Source organism: Hordeum vulgare, chromosome 3H, assembly GCF_904849725.1.
Source record: "Hordeum vulgare subsp. vulgare chromosome 3H, MorexV3_pseudomolecules_assembly, whole genome shotgun sequence".
NCBI classification, from domain to species: domain Eukaryota; kingdom Viridiplantae; phylum Streptophyta; class Magnoliopsida; order Poales; family Poaceae; genus Hordeum; species Hordeum vulgare.
This window is the reverse complement of record NC_058520.1, coordinates 117,283,883-117,306,789: the sequence shown is the minus strand read 5'-3', so window position 1 is coordinate 117,306,789 and position 22,907 is coordinate 117,283,883. Positions and strand designations below refer to the sequence as shown.

The following is a 22,907-nucleotide window of genomic DNA, read 5'->3' as shown; positions in this document are numbered from 1 at the left end:
TGAGTTAGACATAGTTGCAACAACAAGATCAAACAGAGTTCGTCAAAGTTTTTCTTTTGTCTCTTTCAGTTTGTCAACTGAATTGCTTGAGAACAAGCAAGGCTTTATGCTTGGGGGAGTTGATACATCTCTGTCGTATCTACTTTTCCGAACTCTTTTGCCCTTGTTTTGGACTCTAATTTGCATGATTTGAATGGAACTAACCCGGACTGACGTTGTTTTCAGTAGAATTGCCATGGTGTTTTTTTTGTGCAGAAATAAAAGTTCTCAGAATGTCCTGAAAATTTACGGAGAATTTTTCTGGAATTAATGGAAAATACCTGCGCAAAGATCCACCAGAGGAGGTGTGCTAGTGGGCCACAAGCCCGTGGGCCGCAGCCACCCCCCTGGCCGCACGGTGAGGGCTTGTGGGGCCCACGTGGCACCACCGCCTCCAAACTCATCTCTATATCTTCCGTCTCGCCCGGAAAAAAATCAGAGAGAAGGATTCATCGCGTTTTACGATACGGAGGCATCGCGACCCCCTATTCTTCATCTTGAGGGCAGATCTGTAGTCCGTTTTGGGTTCCGGAGAGGGGAAATCGTCTCCATCGTCATCATCAACCTTAATCCATCAACAATTCCATGATGCTCTTCGTCGTTCGTGAGTAATCTCATCGTAGGCTTGCTGGACGGTGATGAGTTGGATGAGATCTATCATGTAATCGAGTTAGTTTTGACGGGGATTGATCCCTAGTATCCACTATGTTCTGAGATTGATGTTGCTACTACTTTGCCATGCTTAATGCTTGTCACTAGGGCTTTGACATGGAAAAAAGATCATATCAGAGCTTTCGGGATGAAGCGTCACCGTCCCGAGGCGGAACTTCGACAAAACCAATCTAGAGCTCCGGCGGAGCTATTCATCGGGGAAACTTCTCTCCTGAAGGGGGAAATCGAAGCCATCGTCATCACCAACGATCCTCTCATCGAGAGGGGGTCAATCTCCATCAACATCTTCATCAGTACCATCTCTTCTCCGAACCATAGTTCATCTCTTGTGTCCGATCTTTGTCTCAAAACCTCAGATTGGTACGTGTGGGTTGCTAGTAGTGTTGATTACTCCTTGTAGTTGATGCTAGTTGGTTTATATGGCGGAAGATTATATGTTTAGACCCTTAATGATTATTAATAATCCTCTGATTATGAACATGAATATGCTTTGTGAGTAGTTATGTTTGTTCCTGAGGAGATGGGATAAGTCTTGTTATAAGTAATCATGTGAATTTGGTATTCGTTCGATATTTTGATAAGATGTATGTTGTCTCTCCTCTAGTGGTGTCATGTGAACGTCTACTACATGACACTTCACCATTATTTGGTCCTAGGGGAAGGCATTGGGAAGTAATAAGTAGATGATGGGTTGCTAGAGTGACAGAATCTTACACCCTAGTTTATGTGTTGCTTCGTAAGGGGCTGATTTGGATCCATGTGTTTCATCCTATGGTTAGATTTATCTTAATTCTTCTTTCGTAGTTGCAGATGCTTGCGAGAGAGGTTAATCATAAGTAGGAGGTTTGTCCAAGTAAGGGCAGCACCCAAGCACCGGTCCACCCACATACTAAATTATCAAAGTAACGAACGCGAACCATATGAGCATGAGGAAAACTAGCTTGACATAAATTCCCATGTGTCCTCGGGAGCTCTTTTCTCTATATAAGAGTTTGTTCAGACTTGTCCTTTGCTACAAAAAGGATTGGGCCACTTTGCTGCACCATTGTTACATTTTTTACTTGCTACCCGTTACGAATTACCTTATCACAAAACTATTTGTTACTGATAATTTCAGTGTTTGCAGAGAATACCTTACTGAAAACCGCTTGTCATTTCCTTCTGCTCCTCGCTGGTTTCGACACTCTTACTTATCGAAAGGACTACGATAGATCCCCTACACTTGTTGGTCATCATGGCTCAACCCCGAGAAGTTCCATCGGGACCGTTTTCTCCCGGATCTCATCTTTGACCATTGCATCCTTAGTGAAGGAATATCTAGTTGTATCAAGGTTGTGATATTGGTAAAAATTACACCATACCTTGGTCGGTCTTTATTTCTCTATGCTCGCTATTCAATTTTGTCACATAACCATGTTTGGCCCATATGGAATATACATATGTGTTGGTGCAATAATTTGCCTCCTTATATTTTGGAGATTTTTGTCATAAACAGTGTGGGACTAATGTTTTTGCTAGTGCACAAAGAGTGGTGAGTCCGAAAGTAATGTGGAGTTTGGAACAAACTCCAAATATAATCTCCTTCGAGGTAGCAAGGATTATCACTGAAGATTATGACTGTCGAAAGTGAACCCGCAAAATTGATGACCGAGGAGTTAGCATTACTTGGTCTGCAAGTAATGTCACCATTGTACAAAAATATTTGACCGTTAGATACATGTCAGTTGGACATTGGCTGAGTGATCATGTCCAAAATGGTATCTTCCCATCGGAAAGACCGCGACTATAAATAGCCCACCCCTTCCAATGTGCACCGTTGGTTGCTCCATGTAATTCCAAGAAGATTGTGTGATCACCCCTCTCCGAGTGATTTGAGTATAAGATCCATCAAGAGAAGACACTAGAGAAGACAATAGACAATGGTTTATGTGACATCCCCAAATTATGCTACAGTGATCATTGTAATTAAGCTACAATGATGACCATGATTAATGCCTAATCATTTTGTTGAACAGTGCTTGATCACTTTAAACTTCATATCTCATTTGAAATTCCATCACTAAAAGGGATTTAAAATTTATGTGATAAAATAAATCCACCAACAGCAAAGGAAAAATGTTGCACACTTAGCAAAAATTCCAAAAATTTTGTTGTTAAGGAAAACAACGTCATCCTCAAGCTAGTGTGGACCCCACATTTGGAAAATAGATCCAAAAGGCAATTTTAAATGCTCATTTGAATTATGAAAAATGCCATCATGTTCAAATAATTTCCAAACTTTGTGTGGCAGTACCAATTATTACGTTGCAATTATTGGGCTAAGTCCCCTGTTTTTAAAATGTACTTTAGTTAGTGAAATTAATGAACAACAAAAATAAATAAGAAAAGACAACATAAAAATAAAATGAAAAAAGGGGCCTCTCTGGCTGGGCCTAAGTGACCGAGCCGGCCCAACCACTAGCCCGGCCCACCTCTCGTGTCGTCTTCCTCCCACTGCTCACGGGGGGAGACGTGGCCGTGGGGATGGCTGCCACCGGCCACCCCCATTGTCGTTGCACACATCCCGTGCACCCCCTGGTGGCTACAAAGCCCCGCACCCTCCCTGGCGAACCCTAGATCTCCATTCCCCTCTCCCCTTGCCTTCTCCCCCCCCCCACACCCGAGCTCCGCCATGGCCACGCCGCGGTGAGCTCGCGGCCATCGCCTGCCTCGCTCCACTCCGTCAAGCTGTGAAGCTCCGCCTCGTCTTCCTCGACCCGCTGGAGCACCGGATCGAGCCACGGGAGCCCCAACGACCTTGCACCAATTTTCTTCCTCCTCGGGACGTCGCCTACGCTATTTTCGAGCCTCTCCGCCATTTCAGGAGCTCGTCGGAGTTGCTCCGGCGACGTTCGCGGGCCGCCGCTAGTGTGGGTGGACCGGGGCCACACACAGGGTCACTAACCTGCGGGCCCCGAGGACTTGGTTGACCAGTTAACCTGGTCAACCATGCTTACTAGGCAGTCCAGCCATTGCCATGTGGGCGAGCCCCCTCGACCTATGACATGTGGGTCTAGATCATTAGATCTAATCATGCAATTAGATTAAAAAAATAATTATATTAAGTTAAAACTAACACTTACATGTGGACCCAATATGTTAATTAACTAATTTAGAATAGTTTTAAGCCATGTTAACCCCACTGTCAATGAAAGTTGAGCCCCACCTGTCAGTTTGACTGGTTAGCACGTCAAAGTTCACTGCTGACATCACTCTGACCTCATGCTGACATCATTTTTTATTTTCTCTCGAATTTGGTAATAATTTCAGAAAATCTTTAAAACTTTAAAAACTAATAGAAAATAAACCATAAGTCACATGAAAATAATTTATATATGAAAGTTGCTCAGAAATTTCCCACGAATCTGAATACGGTATCCGTTCGTGTGTCACACGTACCTAGCATAGCGAACATGGAACTTTTCCATCCGTTTCGTGTGTCCAATAGTAGCCAGGGACTCGGGAAATATCGTCAGATATTTTCCCGATCCGTCTATTACGGGTGATTTTGCATTAGCTCATGCCTAGCCCTGCATATTGCCATGTCATGCATCGTGTTGCATATGTGCATTATATTTATTATTTCTTCCCCCTCTTCTTACCGGTAGATACCGAGACTGACGCTGCTACCGGGTATGACTACCCTCCTGACGACCAGCCCTTTGCCGCACAACAACAAGGCAAGCAAACCCCCTTGATCTTTCCTATATCGCCTATTTCTCTGTCCCTCATGCTTGCATTAGATTTTTCTACTGTTGTGGTTAGCCCCTATATATGATGCATATCCTGTTTTTTATGAACTGTTACCTTATTGTACCGTACTTTAAACTGCTTAGTATAGGTGGAGCAGTGATCCCCTTTGACCATTAGTCCAGTTGCCCCTGTTTTTTCATCAAGCCTCGATCATCTGATCGACGAGCCAAGACCTGTCACAGCACTCACTCCCCCTTAGTTGTACGAGGCTACACAGCTACCATCGAGTACCGAGGGTGACACCTCGATACGTACTCCTGATGTCAGCTCTGTAGTGTAGTTAACCGATGATGGTTTATGGAGGGTGATTCTTCCTGCGCCACCTACGATAACGATTCTATCGTACAACCCATTAGGCATGGTCCATCGAGGGTGATTCCTCCCTGGCCACCTTAACGGTTACATCGTACGGAATCCATCAAGGGTGATACCTCGGATCCCTCTAATGTTACAGCCACACAGCTACTTGACCTTGTTATTGGGAACTTGATGAATGGTGTGTTGCGGGTGGATTCCCGTGTGGATGTGACGATGTGTTAATTAAAATGCTAATGGATTTGGGTATTTGATCTGGGTTGGTTGTAGACCTTTTCGCACTCACCGTCGAGGTGGGAGAAGTTATGGGTACTCGACGTCGTGGTATCAGTCAAAGCTCTTCAGACGCCACCAATGGAGCGGCGCGCCCCCGAGTGGTATGGATAAGCATCGTTCTTGTATAAGAGGTGCCAGGACTGACATTTGCTGCCCTCGCAACGTGCATGAGCACAATGGGTCATGGGCCCATGAACCCTGCGCGCTTAGGAGTTAGACCGGCGGGCTGGCCTCTCTGTTGAGACTAGGTAGGGCTGCTATGTGTTAATGTTCCGAGGCCAGGCATGACCGTGGAAAGTGTGTCCGGCCAGAGTTTATCAAGCGTGACGGCTAAAATGGCGCACCCTGCTACTGCAACAAAAGACCTTCCAACGGCGCCAGAAATAGGCACGTCGACGGGAGAATACTTGGCTTGATCTTTCTGTTGCGGCTACGCCTTAAGGGACTTCCTAGGCAAGTATGCAAAGGATTTCCCCCGTGGCCTTGGAGCCTTGCGTTGGTGTTCCCTCGAAGCGGAAAGGGTGATGTAGCGTAGCGGTGGTAAGTATTTCCCTTAGTTTGAGAACCAAGGTATCAATCCAGTGGAGGAGTATCTCAAGATCATGCACAAACACAAAAGCTTGCTCCCAACGCTATGAAGGGGTTGTCAATCCCTTATAGATTGTTTGCCAAGTGAGAACTGAAAGCAACAAAGTAACAAAGCAAAGTAAAAGTGGAGATGTAAACGATGGATGTGAATAGACCCGGGGCCCGTAGTGTTTACTAGTGGCTTCTCTCATGAAAGCAAGTAGACGGTGGGTGAACAAATTACTGTTGAGAAATTGATAGAACCGTGCAAAGTCGTGACGATATCTATGCAATGATTATTCCTATAGGCATCACGTCCAAAACAAGTAGACCGATACTGTCTGCATCTACTACTATTACTCCACGCGTCGACCGCTATCCAGCATGCATCTAGTGTATTAAGTCCATAAGAACAGAGTAAGGCCTTAAGCAAGATGACATGATGTAGAGGGATAATCTCAAACCAATGATAAAAACCCCATCTTTTTACCCTTGATGGCAACTACTCGATGTGTGCCTTGCTGCCCCTACTGTCACTGGGAAAGTTCACCACATGGCAGAACCCAAAACCAAGCACTTCTCTCATTGCAAGAATCATAGATCTAGTTGGCCAAACAAAACCTAAGACTCGGAGAGACTTACAAGGATATCAAATCATGCATATAAGAAGTCATCAAAGACTCAAATATATATCATAGATAATTTGATCACAAATCCACAATTCATCGGATCTCGACAAACACACCGCCAAAGAAGATTACATCGGATAGATCTCCATGAAGATCATGGAGAACTTTGTATTGAAGATCCAAGAGAGAGAAGAAGTCATCTAGCTACTAACTACGGACCCATAGGTCTGAAGTGAACTACTCGCGAGTCATTGGAGGGGCGATGATGATGATGAAGAAGCCCTCCAACTCCAAAGTCCCCTCCGGCAGGGTGCCCGGAAGGGTCTCCAGATGAGATCTCGCGGAAACGAAAGCTTGCGGCGGCGGAAAAGTATTTTCGAGGCTCCCCTGATTTTTGCGGAATATTTGGAAATTTATAGGCCAAAGATCTAGGTCAGGGGGCGGCCAGGGAGGCCACAAGCCTGCCCACCGCCGCCTCCCCCCTGGTGGAGGAGTGGGGGCTTGTGGGCTCCCTGGAGCCCACCTGGCTTGGCCCAAAGGCCCCCATCTTCTTTCGTTTGGGAAAAAATCATTTTGGGGTTTTTCTTCCGTTTGGACTCCGTTCCAAAATCAGATCTGAAAAGAGTCAAAAACACGGAAAAAACAGGAACTGACACTTGGCACTGAATTAATAAGTTAGTCCCAAAAAAGATATAAGAGGTATATAAAACAACCAAAGAAGACAAGATAACAGCGTGAAACCATCAAAAATTATAGATACGTTTGAGACGTATCAAGCATCCCCAAGCTTAACTCCTGCTCGTCCTCGAGTAGGGAAGTGATAAGAATGAATTTTTGATGCTTTCATGCTACCTAGCATAGGTGTCCTTTGTAATTCCTCTTATGTGACGTGAATGTTCAGATCCATTAGATTCAAAACAATAGTTTGCTATTGACGTGGAAACAATAATAATTCGAGCAAACTAGCAAAGCAATCATGAACTTTCAAAATAACAAGGCCAAAAGAAAGTTATCCCTACAAAAGCATATAGTCTGGCTATGCTCTATCATCATTGCACAAGAATTTAAATCATGCACAACCCGAGTATTGGCCAAGTAATTGTTTCACACCTTTACTTTCTCAAACCTTTTCAACTCTCACGCAATACATGAGCGTGAGCCATGGTTATAGCACTATAGATGGTGTGGAATGTACTGGAGGTTGCAAGACAAAAAGGAGAAGATAGTCACATTAACTAGGCATATCAATGAGCTGTGGAGATGCTCATCAATAGATATCAATGTGAATGAGTAGGGATTGCCATACAATTGATGCACTAGAGCTATGAGTATGTGAAAGCTCTTAAAGAAACTAGTGGGTGTGCATCCAACTTTCTTGCTCACGAAGACCTAAGGCAATTTTGAGGAAGTCTATCATAGGAATATACTAGCAAGTTATATAATGAAAATTTCCCACTAGCTATATGGTGGTGACAAAACGAGAGACTCTCAATCATGAAGATCATGGTGCTTAATATGCACAAGTGTGGAAAAAGTGGTACCATTGTCCCTTCTCTATTTTTCTCTCATTTTTTTTATTTTGGTGGGCTCTTTGGCCTCTTTTTTTTGGTGGGCTTCTTTGTCCTCTTTTATTTCCTCACATGGGACAATGCTCCATTAATGATGATCATCACACTTTCAACTCAAAACTTAGAGTAACGATGACTCTATATGGAATGCCTTCGGTAGTGTACCGTGGCAATTATCTAGCATGGCATAGACATCAATGGAAACATCATGCTAGCTATCTCAAGATCATGCAATGGCAATGTAGACATCGTGGCACATGTCATGGTGGTAATTGCATGGCAATATATCTCGGAATGACTTTGAAAAAGCCATAGTAGGTAGGTATGGTGGCTATTTTGAGAGAGTCTAATGGTGGGTTTTGTGCACCGGCGAAAGTTGCACGGCACTAAGAAGATAGTGATGGTGGAAGGTGAAAGTGCATCTAAACCATGGACTCAACATTAGTCATGAAGAACTCATATACTTGTTGCAAAAGTTTTATTAGTAATCGAAACAAAGCATTCAACGCATACTCCTAGGGGAAGGGTTGGTAGGTATAAACCATCGCGCGATCCCGACCGCCACGCAAAGGATGACAATCAATAGACTAATGATGCTCAGATTTCATCAAATAGCGGTTCACCATACGTGCATGCTACAGGAATCACTAACTTCAACACAAGTATTTCTAGATACACAACACCTTACTAGCATGACTTTAATATTACCATAACCACAACTCAAAACTAATTGAGATGAATCAAACTTCTCTAACTATTCAATGCCCATGAAGGTGGAAGTTTTCGTATCCCTTTGGATAACTACCCCTTTTGAGACTACTTTCAAAGCATAGATCAACTACCAAGCCATGCACCGCTGTGCTCTAAAATATATAAGTGAAGCACATAGAGCAAAAGTATCTAGCTCAAAAGATATAAGTGAAGCACATGTGAGCTGAATTGTCTACAAAAAGATATAAGTGAAGCTCGAAAAAATCACGGTGTGTGCATGTCTCTATCTCTAGGTGTGCAGCAAGGATGATTGTGACAAAAAAAGACTCCTACGATACAAGACGCTCCAAGCAAAAACACATAACATGTGGTGAATAAAAATATAGCCCCAAGTAACGTTACCGGTGGATTGAAGACGAGAGAGGGGATGCCTTCCCGGGGCATCCCCAAGCTTAGTATTTTACGGCATCCTTAAATCTCTTGGGGTGCCTTGGGCATCCGCAATCTTGAGCTCTTGCCACTCTTTATCTCTTTGTCCATAAGAACTTCACCCAAAACTTGAAAACTTCACAACATGAAACTTAAACAGAAACTCGTGATAACATTAGTACAAGAAAGCAAACCACCACTTCCTTAGGTACTGTAGCAAACTTAAATTCTACTTGTGCTGATGTTGGGTTACTGTACTTTCAATCTTCCATGGCTAATACCCCCCCCCAATACTATCCATAGTTTCATCAAAATAAGCAACCAACACAACAAAAACAGAATCTGTTAACAGCAGATCAGTATGTAGCAATCTGTATATTTGGTATACCTCTGGTACTTCAAACATTCTGAAAAATTACGACAGACTGAAGAATTTGTGTAGAAATCAGCAGAAAAAAGAATCAACTCAAAAGATCTTACAGAAGAAAAATGAAAATTCGTTTCGTGAGCATAAAGTTTCTGTCTTTTCCAGCATGACCAAACGATCACCCCCAAGACTAATCATAACGGTTTTGCTTGGCACAAACGCAAAAAGAAACACAAAAAACACCATCATAACAGAATTATGAAAGTGTGGAAAACACAAAACAGAAAGAAAAATGATAGATTCGTTGGGTTGCCTCCCAACAAGCACTTTTGTTTAACGCCCTTAGCTAGGCAAAAAGTGATGGAATCACGTATAGTCATCTTTGGTGCTCAAACCATAAGTAGCCCTCATCATAGATTCATAAGGCAATCTTATTTTCTTTCTAGGAAAGTGCTCTATGCCCTTATTTAAAGGAAATTGAAATCTAATATTCCCTTCCTTCATATCGATGATAGCACCAATAGTCCTTAGGAAAGGTCTACCAAGAATAATGGGACATGAAGGATTGCAATCTATGTCAAGTACAATGAAATCCACGGGTACATAGTTCTTATTTGCAACAATAAGAACATCATCGATCCTCCCCATGGGTTTCTTGATAGTAGAATCCGCAAGATGCAAATTAAGAGAACACTCTTCAATCTCATGAAAACCAAGAATATCACATAAAGACTTTGCAATCGCGGAAACACTAGCACCCAAATCACACAAAGCATTGCACTCATAGTTTTTGATCTTGATTTTGATAGTAGGTTCCCACTCATCATGAAGTTTTCTAGGTATAGAGACTTCTAGTTCGAGCTTCTCTTGAAGAGATTTCATCATAGCATCTACGATATGCGCGGTAAAGGCTTTACTTTGGCTATAAGCATGTGGAGAGTTTGCAGTGGATTGCATCAAAGAAATGCATTCAAATAAGGAGCAATTATCATAATTGAATTCCTTGAAATCCAAAGTGGGAGTTTCATTACTACCCAAAATTTTTACTTCTTCTACTCCACTCTCCACACCTTTATCATCAAGATAGGTGGACTCCGAATCATTGAGGCATTTTTCAAACAAAGTGGATTCATATCCAGCCCCTCCATCAGTAGGTTTGACACGCGAAAACAAAGATTCAAGAGGAGACACACCAAGCACTTTAAGATCTTCGTGATTTGCATCACTAGAACGCACCCTTTTAAACCATTCATGTCTAGCGCGAATTTGGGCGGTTCTTTCTTTGCTCTCATTCATGGAGATACGCATAGCTTTCAAAGTTTCATCCAAGTTGACCTTGGGAGGAGCGCATCTAACTTTCAAAGCATCAATATCACAAGACATCCTCTCAACGCTCTTAGCCAAATCGTCTATTTTGAGTAGTTTTTCCTCTATGGACGCATTGAAAATCTTTTGAGAGTTGATGAACTCTTTGATATTACTCTCTAAATCAGAGGGTAATTTGTTGTGATTTCCATAAGTGTTGTTGTAGGAATTGCCATAATTGTTAGAGGAGTTACTAGGAAAAGGCCTAGGAACATAGTTTCCTCTAAAAGCATTATTGTTGCCAAAATTGTTCCTACCAACAAAATTCACGTCCAAACTAGCGTTGCTACTCTCAATCAAAGAAGATAGTGGCATGTCATTAGGATCTACGGTAGCGTTTCTACTAGCAACCAAATTCATCAACTCGTCCATCTTAGCACTAAGCGAGTTAATCTCTTCTATAGCGTGCACCTTTTTGCTAGCAGGCGACCTTTCAGTGTGCCACTGAGAGTAGTTGGTCATGATATTGTCTAGGAGTTTTGTAGCTTCTCCTAACGTGATATCCATGAACGTTCCACCTGAGGCGGAGTCCAAGATATTGCGAGAAGCGAAATTCAAGCCAGCGTAAAAGATCTGTATAATCATCCACAAACTCAAGCCATGAGCGGGACAATTTCTAATCATAAGCTTCATCCTCTCCCAAGATTGTGCAACGTGTTCATGATCAAGTTGCTTGAAATTCATGATATCATTACGTAAGCAGATGATCTTAGCCGGCGGAAAATACTTGGATATGTAAGCATCTTTGCACTTATCCCAAGAATCGATACTATTTTTAGGCAAAGAAGAAAACCAAGTTTTTGCGCGATCTCGCAACGAGAAAGTAAAAAGTTTCAACTTAATCACGTCATTATCCACATCTCTTTTCTTTTGCATATCGCAAAGCTCAATGAAGGTATTGAGATGGGATGCGGTATCTTCACTAGGAAGGCCAGAGAATTGCTTTTTCATAACAAGATTCAGCAAAGCTGCGTTGATTTCATACGATTCTGCACTAGAGGCGGGAGCAATCGGAGTACTAATAAAATCATTATTATTAGTGCTCGAGAAGTCGCAAAGTTTGGTGTTTTCAGCCATGATGACTTCAACAAACAAACAAGCACACAAGCAAGCAAGAAAACCGGCAAAGGCAAAAGAAAATGGCGAAGGCGAAAGGTGGATGAAAACGGCAAATGTGAAGTGGGGGAGAGGAAAATGAGAGGCAACTAGCAACAAATGTAACTGCAAGAGAAGAGTTTGTGAGACCTACTTGGATAGATCTTGATTTCTCCTCCCCGGCAACGGCGCCAAAAATTGGCGTGTTGTCGGGAAATTATCTTGACGTGCTCCTCCCAGCAACGGTGCCAGAAATACTTCTGCTACTGCAACAAAAGACCTTCCAACAGCGCCAGAAATAGGCACATCGACGGGAGAATACTTGGCTTGATCTTTCTGCTGCGGCTACGCCTTAAGGGACTTCCTAGGCAAGAATGCAAAGGATTTCCCCCGTGGCCTTGGAGCCTTGCGTTGGTGTTCCCTCGAAGCGGAAAGGGTGATGTAGCGTAGCGGTGGTAAGTATTTCCCTTAGTTTGAGAACCAATGTATCAATCCAGTGGAGGAGTATCTCAAGATCCTGCACAAACACAAAAGCTTGCACCCAACGCTATGAAGGGGTTGTCAATCCCTTATAGATTGTTTGCCAAGTGAGAACTGAAAGCAACAAAGTAACAAAGCAAAGTAAAAGCGGAGATGTAAACGATGGATGTGAATAGACCCGGGGGTCGTAGTGTTTACTAGTGGCTTCTCTCATGAAAGCAAGTAGACGGTGGGTGAACAAATTACTGCCGAGCAATTGATAGAACTGTGCAGAGTCGTGACGATATCTATGCAATGATTATTTCTATAGGCATCACGTACGAAACAAGTAGACCGATACTTTCTGCATCTACTACTATTACTCCACACGTCGACCGCTATCCAGCATGCACCTAGTGTATTAAGTCCATAAGAACAGAGTAACGCCTTAAGCAAGATGACATGATGTAGAGGGATAATCTCAAACCAATGATAAAACCCCCATCTTTTTACCCTTGATGGCAACTACTTGATGTGTGCCTTGCTGCCCCTACTATCACTGGGAAAGGTAACCACATGGCAGAACCCAAAACCAAGCACTTCTCTCATTGCAAGAATCATAGATCCAGTTGGCCAAACAAAACCCAAGACTCGGAGAGACTTACAAGGATATCAAATCATGCATATAAGAAATCAGCAAAGACTCAAATATATATCATAGATAATCTGATCACAAATCCACAATTCATCGGATCTCGACAAACACACCGCCAAAGAAGATTACATCGGATAGATCTCCATGAAGATCATGGAGAACTTTGTATTGAAGATCCAAGAGAGAGAACAAGCCATCTAGCTACTAACTACGGACCTGCAGGTCTGAAGTGAACTACTCACGAGTCATTGGAGGGGCGATGATGATGATGAAGAAGCCCTCCAACTCCAAAGTCCCCTCCGGCAGGGTGCCGGGAAGGGTCTCCATGAGATCTCGCGGAAAAGTATTTTCGAGGCTCCCCTGATTTTCTGCGGAATATTTGGGAATTTATAGGCCAAAGATCTAGGTCAGGGGGGCAGGGAGGCCACATGCCTGCCCACCGCCGCCTCCCCCTGGTGGCGGAGTGGGGCTTGTGGGCTCCGTGTAGCCCACCTGGCTTGGCCCAAAGGCCCCGTGATCTTCTTCCGTTCGGGAAAAAATCATTTCGGGGTTTTTCTTCCGTTTGGACTCCGTTCCAAAATCAGATCTGAAAAGAGTCAAAAACACAGAAAAAACAGGAACTGGCACTTGGCACTGAATTAATAAGTTAGTCCCAAAAAAGATATAAAAGGTACATAGAACAACCAAAGAAGACAAGATAACAGCATGAAACCATCAAAAATTATAGATACGTTTGAGACGTATCACACCGGTGTAGGGATGAAAAATAACTATTCGAATAACCGTGTCCACGGTTACACGACGACTTGGAGTTGTTACCCGATCTTATACAACCACAACTGTTACTTAACTTGAATGTTGCTCCAGGATTGCTTTCTCATAGGGAGTCGAGGAAGAATCTCTGGGTGTGACCTCTCTAATATTGTTGCAACAACATGACTATATATTTTGTGTTGTTTTCTCTACTCCCGTCTACTGCTGCAAGACCCTGAAGATGCTAGTCTTTGATAGGACTAGTCCCCTCTGTCTATTCTCGCATTGTTGTGGTCAACCCACATACAACCCCCTCCCCTTTGATACTAATGCATACTTAGCATAGTTCTGATGTCAGTCTTGCGAGTACTCTGGATGAGTACTCACCGTTTCTTTGCTCCCCCTTTTCCCCTTGATCCGATTGTTGCGACCATATGATAGAGCCCAGGAGATGGCGTTTCCCGCTGATGATGACTGCTACCCCGACGGTGCCTACTACTACGTGGAGGCCGCTGAAGACCAGGTGTAGTTTAGGAGGTTCCCAGGCAGGAGGCCTCGCCTCTTTCGACCGTTGTATATTCTGTGCTAGCCTTCTCTAAGGCATTATCATGTTTCATGTATGTACTCAGATATTTGTTGCTTCGGCTGACTCATGTGTTTTTCGAGCTTCTGTATTATAGCCCTCGAGGCTCCTAGCTTGTAATATGAAACTTGTATGTTTTTATTTGTGTCTAGAGTTGTGTTGTGATATCTTTCCGTGAGTCCTTGAGCTTGGTTGTATGCATTTGTGTGTATAATTAGCGTACGATCAAATCGAGGGCATCATAGTTTAGCATTTCTCGAATCTAAATGCAGTATGCTCCACCTATTACTCTTGAGAGTTGCGAACTCTTTGGACAGTTAGGTGTCAAATTCTTCAGCAACCAAGAGTAATTCTAATTCACGAAGAAGGATAAAGTCTGTGAAGGTTTGAGATCACCTTAATTATCTACCACGAGTAATGGACACTAGTTGATGAATCAGTTGTCGACGAGAATAGGACAAAGATAGTTTATCTTATGTGTTCAATCACAAGTCCTTCCAACACGTAGTCCTTTTGTAGAAGGGCGAACTGGTCTACCAAATCCTTCTTCACCATCGAGCATCACTGGTCACTCTTTCACCATATTTACATCCACTATGTGTTGTGAATTATGTTTTGATCGTGTGGTTGATTCTCGATGCATGCGTGAGTTCTTATTCGACTATTGTTATTCTCAGTATGTTCACTATGTATTATCATTCCACTGTTGGGTTGTGAGATATTTGAACTTTCCGAAAGAAATTTTAAATCTCCCATTCACCCCCTCTGGTGGTAGGCACACTTTGTTCCTACAATATTTAGTTGACCGTATCCTTTCTCTTCTAGCTTTAAGGCATTTATTGTTGCTCGATGTCGTCTTACTGTTATGTAATTGATGAAGGTTTCGATCATGTCTTACTTGTATAGATAATGAATTTAGGATCTCCTATGTTCCTCTGCTTCCTCTTTTAGGGCATGTTTCTTGCGATAGATTTCTGATACTTGATTTTTGGGGGTAATATTTTGACGTACCATATTTTGTGCGTCATTGTAGGGGCACATATGGTATTTAAGTTACACGCCTTAAACCATTGGTTAATTTCCGAGAAGTACATCCCAGTTTTTCTCGACAATCAGCATCAATTGGGATGCCTTACCTTCTCGAACTATTGAAACATTCACTTCTAGTAGACTTTTTTGAGCTTCAGAGTCTAGGAAACGTGAATCGCAATATTCCAACCCTCATGTTTGAATATTCCAACCCTCAGAGTCTAGGCAAAGATATTTTGTACTAACTTCTCCCTCCAACATGTACACGCCTCAATAATGAGTTCATGTACAACTCAGGGAGCATCAACATGTAGAGTAGTAACTGACCGCATAGAGCTCTCTGACGTGAGATTATTGGGGTGCCCAATGTGAGTGCTTGCACTATCTCCTATCCTCCTAATAGGGTTCTATGCTAGAACATCTCGACCCTCCAGAATTGATTTCCACACGTGCGATGGTTGGTTTCCCAAATTTGCATCAAGAGTTTTGGTATGTAGGAATTAAATGTTGTACAAAATTCTTACACTTAAAGAATTAGGATCATCTAGTATGCGTCATGCTTATCTAGCCAATAAAGAAAGTTGAAAATGCCAAATTACACCCCATACCTCCCGTGAATCTTGGTCGAGACATAACATCCCAAGATACACCCATGTCATTTTTCTTGATCCCCCTTCACTTCCTCACCAGAAATTTTGAATGATGGAATTTATATGCTCACAACTCCCTTGGGAGTTTGAAACATGTCATGGAGTATAATGGTATAACTTGGACAACATAGTTAACCAAAATCTCTTTGCCTAGTGCACATATAAGTTTCTCTAGACACCCTTGGGCCTTTTTGCAAATTATATCCTTGAGGTATTTAAAAGTACCATGCTTGGATCTCCCCACATCATGATGGCACACCTAAGTACTTTTCACTTAGGGAATCATTTGTGACATTTAGCGGGAGCTTTACCTCCTCTACAGGAGATTCTGGTTATCCCTTAGTGAAAAAAGAAAAGATTTTTCAACATTAATTCTCTGACATAAATAATTGCAATATGTACCCAAAAAGTGTGATAACTCCTCTGCCATTCGTGACTTGCTTTAAAGCATAGTAGACTATCATATGAAAAAATTAAATGGCTCACTACAGGAGCAGATTCCTCCACTTTGATTCCACACACATTCGATGAATGATCTTAGCTTTGAGGAGGCACAAAAGTCCATTTTTTGCGAACAAGAAGAGGTAGGGTGAAAGAGGATCTCCTTGACGGATACCACTTGATGGTTTGTATCCATCCAGGTTTTTTGCCATTAACATAAGTGAGAAAGAGACTCAGCTCAGCATCCTCATAACCACATAAATCCACTGATGATTGAACCCAAGTCTCTCCATGATTGCTTTAGATAATATCACTCCACCTAGTCATATGCCTTCACCATGTCTAATTTGAGAGCACATAATCTATGCTTCTATGCCTTATTTCTTTTCATGAAATGCAAGCATTAATAACCATAAATTATATTATCAGTAATTAAACGTCTTGTCCCAAAGGTAAACTACTCCTATGAAATGATTTCTCGTAGAATTTGCTTCAGGCGGTTTTCAATGACTTGGAGGATATGTTGTGTAGGACATTACAAAGACTTGTTGGAAGAAAGTATGACAAAGTGAAGGGGTTAGAATAGATACCTTTGGGATGAGCACGATAATGGTGCTATTTATAAACTCCGCACTATCAATTCCTTGCACTATGCACAAAATAACATTAGTAACATCATCTCCACACACGTTCCATTTGTTCTATTTTTTGGATGGATAACCATTTGGACCCACAAATTTGTAAAGGAAACATTTGAAAAGACCTATTCTCACCTCCTCCCGAGAGTAAGGCGCTGTGAGAAGCGAGTTCACAACTGTTGTAACCTTATCTGGAATTTTGTCAACGATCTAGTGCAGCTTAGACAAACCCATTGAATGAAAAATATTTGCATAGAACTCAGTTACCATCTGAATTGTGTCTTCAATTGCCAGGTTGTTCGCATCAACGAGGCTTTTAAGATGGTTTTTCTTTCTCATCTTATTAGCTCTCTGATGAAAGAAGTGCGTATTTTATGATCCGTTCATAAAAGGTTGATGCGAGATCTCTGTCTCCACATGATCTCCTCCCTGTAGTAGAGTTACATCAGGTTTTCGTTGATCATTAATTCTAGGTGGTCAAAACCAACCCTACCAACTCTATTCCTTAGCCGGTCCAGCTTGGAACCATGAGTAAATCTGTACCCATGGCATCCTGGGCTTTAGCCCGGTGCTTAGGTCCAAAAACTACAATAGATGCTCTTTAAAATGTAGAAAAAAAATCAGTAACAAAGCCCACATACATAACCCAGTAGGGCTCAGCCCGAACTGAACCAGGGTCAATCCATTTATGTAACACTCAACAATAAAACTTTAGATGACCTACAACTTTGTACACTTTTCCAAAATCTTGTACCGGATATCTGTTTGCCCTGATATTCTTACTTAATCAGTTTTAATACCTCATCGATCAAATTAATTGACGTAACTTCTATGCAGTGTAAAATAGATATTATATAGAGGCTGTGTCAATTAATTCGGATTGAGGGAGGACTCGTTTTATGTCATGAACCTCGGATACACTGTTTTAAAACCGAAGAAATTAATATGATTTTGAGATGTGCACGATCTGTCTCATTTGCTTTCCAATATTTAGTCTTTAGTGTTTTAATTTTAATTTGCGCAATCACGATTTAGATAGCCAACAGATTTTGTACTCGTGTCTGAATAACCAGACCTCCGCCACCTTTGAGGGCCGTCTCCGCGTCCTCTTCCTTCCGACGGGATACACGCTATAAATACATGCTCCCCCGGCTCGAGAGCATCCACCCAAAGCACTACACCCTGTGGCATTCCCTCTTTCGCTAGCCTCTAGCCATGGGTGTCGTCGTTGTCGTGGTGCTTGCCGCCATGGTGCAGGTGGCGTACTGCGGGGGCGGTGGCACCACCCCGAACTACCGCGAGGCGCTGGCCAAGAGCATCCTCTTCCTGGAAGCCCAGCGGTCCGGCGTGCTCCCGGCCAGCCAAAGGGTCAGCTGGAGGTCCAACTCCGGCCTGCTCGACGGGAAGGCCAACGGGGTATGCAACTGCAACTGCCCATTTGGAAACTCATCTCAAATCAGGGTGCAGCCAATTAATCTGTGCATGCTATGACCAGTATACATTAACTTGTGGCCACATGCATTTTAATTTCTTTCAGGTGGATCTCACGGGCGGCTACTACGACGCCGGCGACAACGTCAAGTTCGGGTTGCCGATGGCGTTCACGGTGACCATGATGGCGTGGAGCGTCCTCGAGTACGGCGGGCAGATGGAGGCGGCCGGCGAGCTCGGCAACGCCCTCGAGGCCGTCAAGTGGGGCACCGACTACTTCGTCAAGGCGCACCCGGAGGCCAAGGTGCTCTATGGAGAGGTAGCTCTTCGCACTACTGCTTCGCTTACTTTTGAGTTTTGAAACGCACTCGAGTGCATGCACGTCGTCGTCGGGTTTACGTGGTCATACGGGTAGTCGGCAGCTGACCAAGTGTACGCATCTTGGAATGGATTCTTGTTTGTGCAGGTGGGAGACGGTGACACCGACCACGGCTGCTGGCAGCGGCCGGAGGACATGTCGACGAGCCGTCAGGCGTACCGCCTCGACCCCCAGCGCCCGGGGTCCGACCTCGCCGGGGAGACCGCCGCCGCAATGGCCGCGGCGTCGCTCGTGTTCCGCCGCTCCAACCCGGGTTACGCCAACCAACTCCTGCAACACTCCAAGCAGGTTTGCCGATTCTATCTATAAACTAACAATATGTATTGATGAAATGATCCAATAGTCAATCCTGACGTTTCTTGGCTCATTTGGTGGATGGCTCAGCTGTTTGATTTCGCCGACAAGTACCGGGGAAGGTACGACGCCAGCATCCCCGTGGCGAGGAATTTCTACCAATCAGTCAGCGGATACAGCGTAAGCTATCAGATCAGATCAGATGGACACTCCGCCCGCCATTTTCAAGTTCAACATCCATCTTGATCTGGTTAACTAACCCGTACGTGTGGTGTGGTATATATCTTTCAGGACGAGCTGCTGTGGGCGGCGGCGTGGCTGTTCCAGGCGACCGACGACAGGCGCTACCTGGACTACGTTGCCAACAACGCCGACGCGATGGGCGGCACGGGCTGGTCCACCGGCATGTTCAGCTGGGACATCAAGTACCCCGGCGTGCAGGTCCTCGCCGCCAAGATCCTGCTGCACGGCAAAGCCGGCGCGCACGCCGCCGTGCTGCAGCGGTACCGGCAGAAGGCGGACTTCTTCGTCTGCGCGTCCCTCGGCAAGCAGGGCTCCGGCAACGTAAAGCGGACGCCCGGCGGCCTCCTGCACCACCAGAAGTGGAACAACCTCCAGTTCGTGACCAGCGGCTCGTTTCTCCTGGCCGCCTACTCCGACAGCCTCGCCGCCGCCGGGCAGGCCGGCGTGCGGTGCCCGGCCGGGGCGGCGTCGCCGGCCGAGATCATGGCGTTCGCCAAGTCGCAGGTGGACTACATCCTGGGGAGCAACCCGAGGGGCACGAGCTACATGGTCGGCTACGGCTTCATTTACCCGCTGGAGGCGCACCACCGCGGCGCGTCCATCGTGTCCGTCAAGTCCAACCCGGCGTTCGTGAGCTGCCGCGGCGGGTACGCGACCTGGTACCCACGCAAGGGCAGCAACCCGAACCTGCTCGACGGCGCCATCGTCGGCGGGCCGGACGAGTACGACAACTTCGCCGACGAGAGGAACAACTACGAGCAGACCGAGGCCACCACATACAACAACGCGCCGTTCATGGGCGTGCTCGCTCGGCTCGCCGCCGGCCAAGGTGGTGGCGGCAGGTTTGATCGGTCAGGGCTCGACAACCAGACCTCACTAGTGCCATCTCTTTCTGCTGGTAATTAATAATCTACCCAACATCATGCATGGCCCGAGTCTTGTCATTTTACCATCCAACCCGAGAGGAGATGACTAGCTCTTGATTCTTCACCTCGTGCGCGTTGCAGCCGCCGATCAAGCTGAGCACAAGTCGCCGATCGTGATCGAGCAGAACGCGACGGCGTCATGGACGGAGAAGGGCCGGACGTACCGCCGGTACGCGGTGACGGTGACCAACAGGTCGCTGAACAAGACGGTGCACGAGCTGTACCTCGGCATCGCCAGTCTCTACGGCCCGGTGACGGGGCTCGACAAGACGCGGTATGGCCACGTGCTCCCTGGCACGGCCCCGTCGGTGCCCGCCGGCGGGAGCGTCACGTTCGAGTACGCCCACGCCGCGCCGCCGGCGAACGTCTGGGTCACCGGCTACAAGCTCGTCTGAACTGAAACCAATGGTAGTCAAGTTTGTCAGGTTAACAAGAGGGAAGCTGGAGCGATGGGGCTAGTGACAATCTCTCAGCCATCCTCCATACGCTGTTATAATAAGCTAAGCTAAGTTCGTAGGAGTAACTAGTAGATGTGTGTTATCGTGATTGAAAATGTAAGAGGAATGGTATTGTTGCGCTATAAAGTGTATAAATGCTCGTGCTTTGCACGGATAAAATATTATAGTACTCCATGTGCCTTTATGCAAAACTTTTTAAATTTAATTCCTACCAACTTTTTTTGGACCATGGAATTTGGACGCACCTAACAATGTTTTTTTTGAACCGGACCTAACAATGTTCGACGTGACTTATTTCAGCTCTCCGATGAAAGAATAGTTGTGTACGGAATAGTCTTTCGATCAATTTTATTTTTTGTTGTTCAGAAAAACATGAATTTATTTTTCATTTTGGGAACGTGTTTTTTTTTGAGAATATTTATTTAGAATGGAATCATGTTTACGGTGACGAACATTCCTTTCTGAATTACTTTTTTTTGTTTGTAATTTATTTTACACTGTTTTTAAAGTACTTGACCAACACACACAGACAACACACACGAACTTGATCTTTTTCCCTGTTCCCCATTCTTCTTCCCCACTGCTGGACAACGCCGCCGCCGCCTTCCTTGTCCCCGTCGTTCTCGGAGGACAAGGGCAGGAAGAATAGTGCTTCCGACGGCCGCACCGTCATGTCTTCCGCCCGCACTGCCGTATCAACGGGACCTTGGACCTTGGTGGACGAGCAGCCACCGTCTGGAGGCTTTGTCCTTCACGTTCAACTTGGCAATCCCTCCTTTCTTATGCTTCATCCTTGTTAAGTTGTGGCAGTAGTAGTATAGTTAGCAGATTCAGATTTATTTTGGTAGCTAGCCTTTGACACTTTTTGATTATGTGCATCGCCCAAATGATAGGACGTACTCAGTCAGCATGGAAAAGATCTTTATTGCTCGATAGTGTACTGCTTACATGTTCAAGTATCTTAATCCTGACAAAACATAGCATCACAACTGCTTCACGAATATGCAACGCTATACTCCGAGGCCATCTTCAGAGAACAAATCAGAAGGTCTTACAGCAGGTCGACTCAAGTCACCTATACCCATTAATAGATATTTTATATCAACCATATGCATTACTCTCTCTCGTGTATATATTTCTTCTCTAGATACTAATGAACATTTTTCATGATTTACATTTACACACAAACATTCAATGTTGCCGACACAAATGTTACTCGCATGCCTAGCTGCCAGATATGTTTTTGTGACAGATTGCTGCTTTTATTTCTCTGGTTTATCTTTAAGAAATAAAAGCTTTTTCGAAGGTCGGTTACCAAAATCCTCTGCAGTGTTCAGTTCAGTGATGTCATCTATTCTCTGTAGTCACAACAAAAATAAAAGGTAAACCATCACAACCGTTAGAAGCACTATTTCTGAAATCAGTTGAAACAGAGGTAGTACATCATAATCAGTTTACAGTTGGGATGTTATTGCATAAATTGCCACTTCACCTCACCAGTGACCACCACTTCTAGTCTAGCATATATGATAACTATAATATGGAGAGCCTCTCTTTCCTAGCAATACATCGTGTAAATGCAGGGTAAATTGATCCAAAGTCAGAGAACCATGATATGCATCATGTGGCAGTAGTATCGTTTAAGGAAACATACTCTGCCAGGAGATTGAGAGCATAGAGGTTGATGACCACATCGACCTTTAGCGAATTAGCATCACTCTTTTTCAGCTTTGACGGCAAAATAACAGGAAGAAAGGTCCCAATCTGAATATATGAAAGTTACAGTCCGCACGTCGGTATCATCCAGCGTTATTGGTGCAATGTCCGAGAGCCGAACCTCCTTAGCCTCCATCTGAGTTGGATCGGATGCCTTTGCCACCTGCACATGCACACACAGCAGAGACATCAAAACCAGGCCAAATTAAACTGAGCTCACACCAACAGATAATTCTACAACGACGAGGGCAATCTATGGTGATGCTGCAACTAATTTCCCCTTTTTCGTCCATCTTCCTTTCACTCGCGTGAATGCACATGACAATAAGCTAGGAACAAATAAATCTATCAAATCACGCGAGACTGTCCCCTCTTAAATTTAGACATCCTTAATGAACTGATTTTGCCTCATCGAACAGGGTTGATG

At 44.3% G+C, this 22,907-nt stretch overlaps 1 protein-coding gene across 1 annotated transcript; it reads left to right on the top strand.

Annotated features, from left to right (window-relative positions):
- The first annotated feature begins 18,180 nt into the window (after positions 1 to 18,180).
- Positions 18,181 to 20,955, top strand: LOC123439649 (endoglucanase 2-like). The gene is made up of 6 exons (XM_045116338.1): positions 18,181 to 18,449; positions 18,571 to 18,783; positions 18,931 to 19,131; positions 19,228 to 19,317; positions 19,429 to 20,278; positions 20,388 to 20,955. The coding sequence occupies exons 1-6, from the start codon at positions 18,249 to 18,251 to the stop codon at positions 20,699 to 20,701; spliced, it is 1,869 nt and encodes a 622-aa protein (XP_044972273.1). The 5' UTR covers positions 18,181 to 18,248; the 3' UTR covers positions 20,702 to 20,955.
- The last annotated feature ends 1,952 nt before the right edge of the window (positions 20,956 to 22,907 follow it).

Bases quoted from the DNA above. Each gene is read 5' to 3' on its own strand.
- LOC123439649 (XM_045116338.1), top strand. From the start codon at position 18,249: ATGGGTGTCGTCGTTGTCGTGGTGCTTGCCGCCATGGTGCAGGTGGCG. The intron at 18,450-18,570 runs GTATGCAACTGC...AATTTCTTTCAG, and splicing joins TCGACGGGAAGGCCAACGGG to GTGGATCTCACGGGCGGCTA. The intron at 20,279-20,387 runs GTAATTAATAAT...TGCGCGTTGCAG, and splicing joins AGTGCCATCTCTTTCTGCTG to CCGCCGATCAAGCTGAGCAC.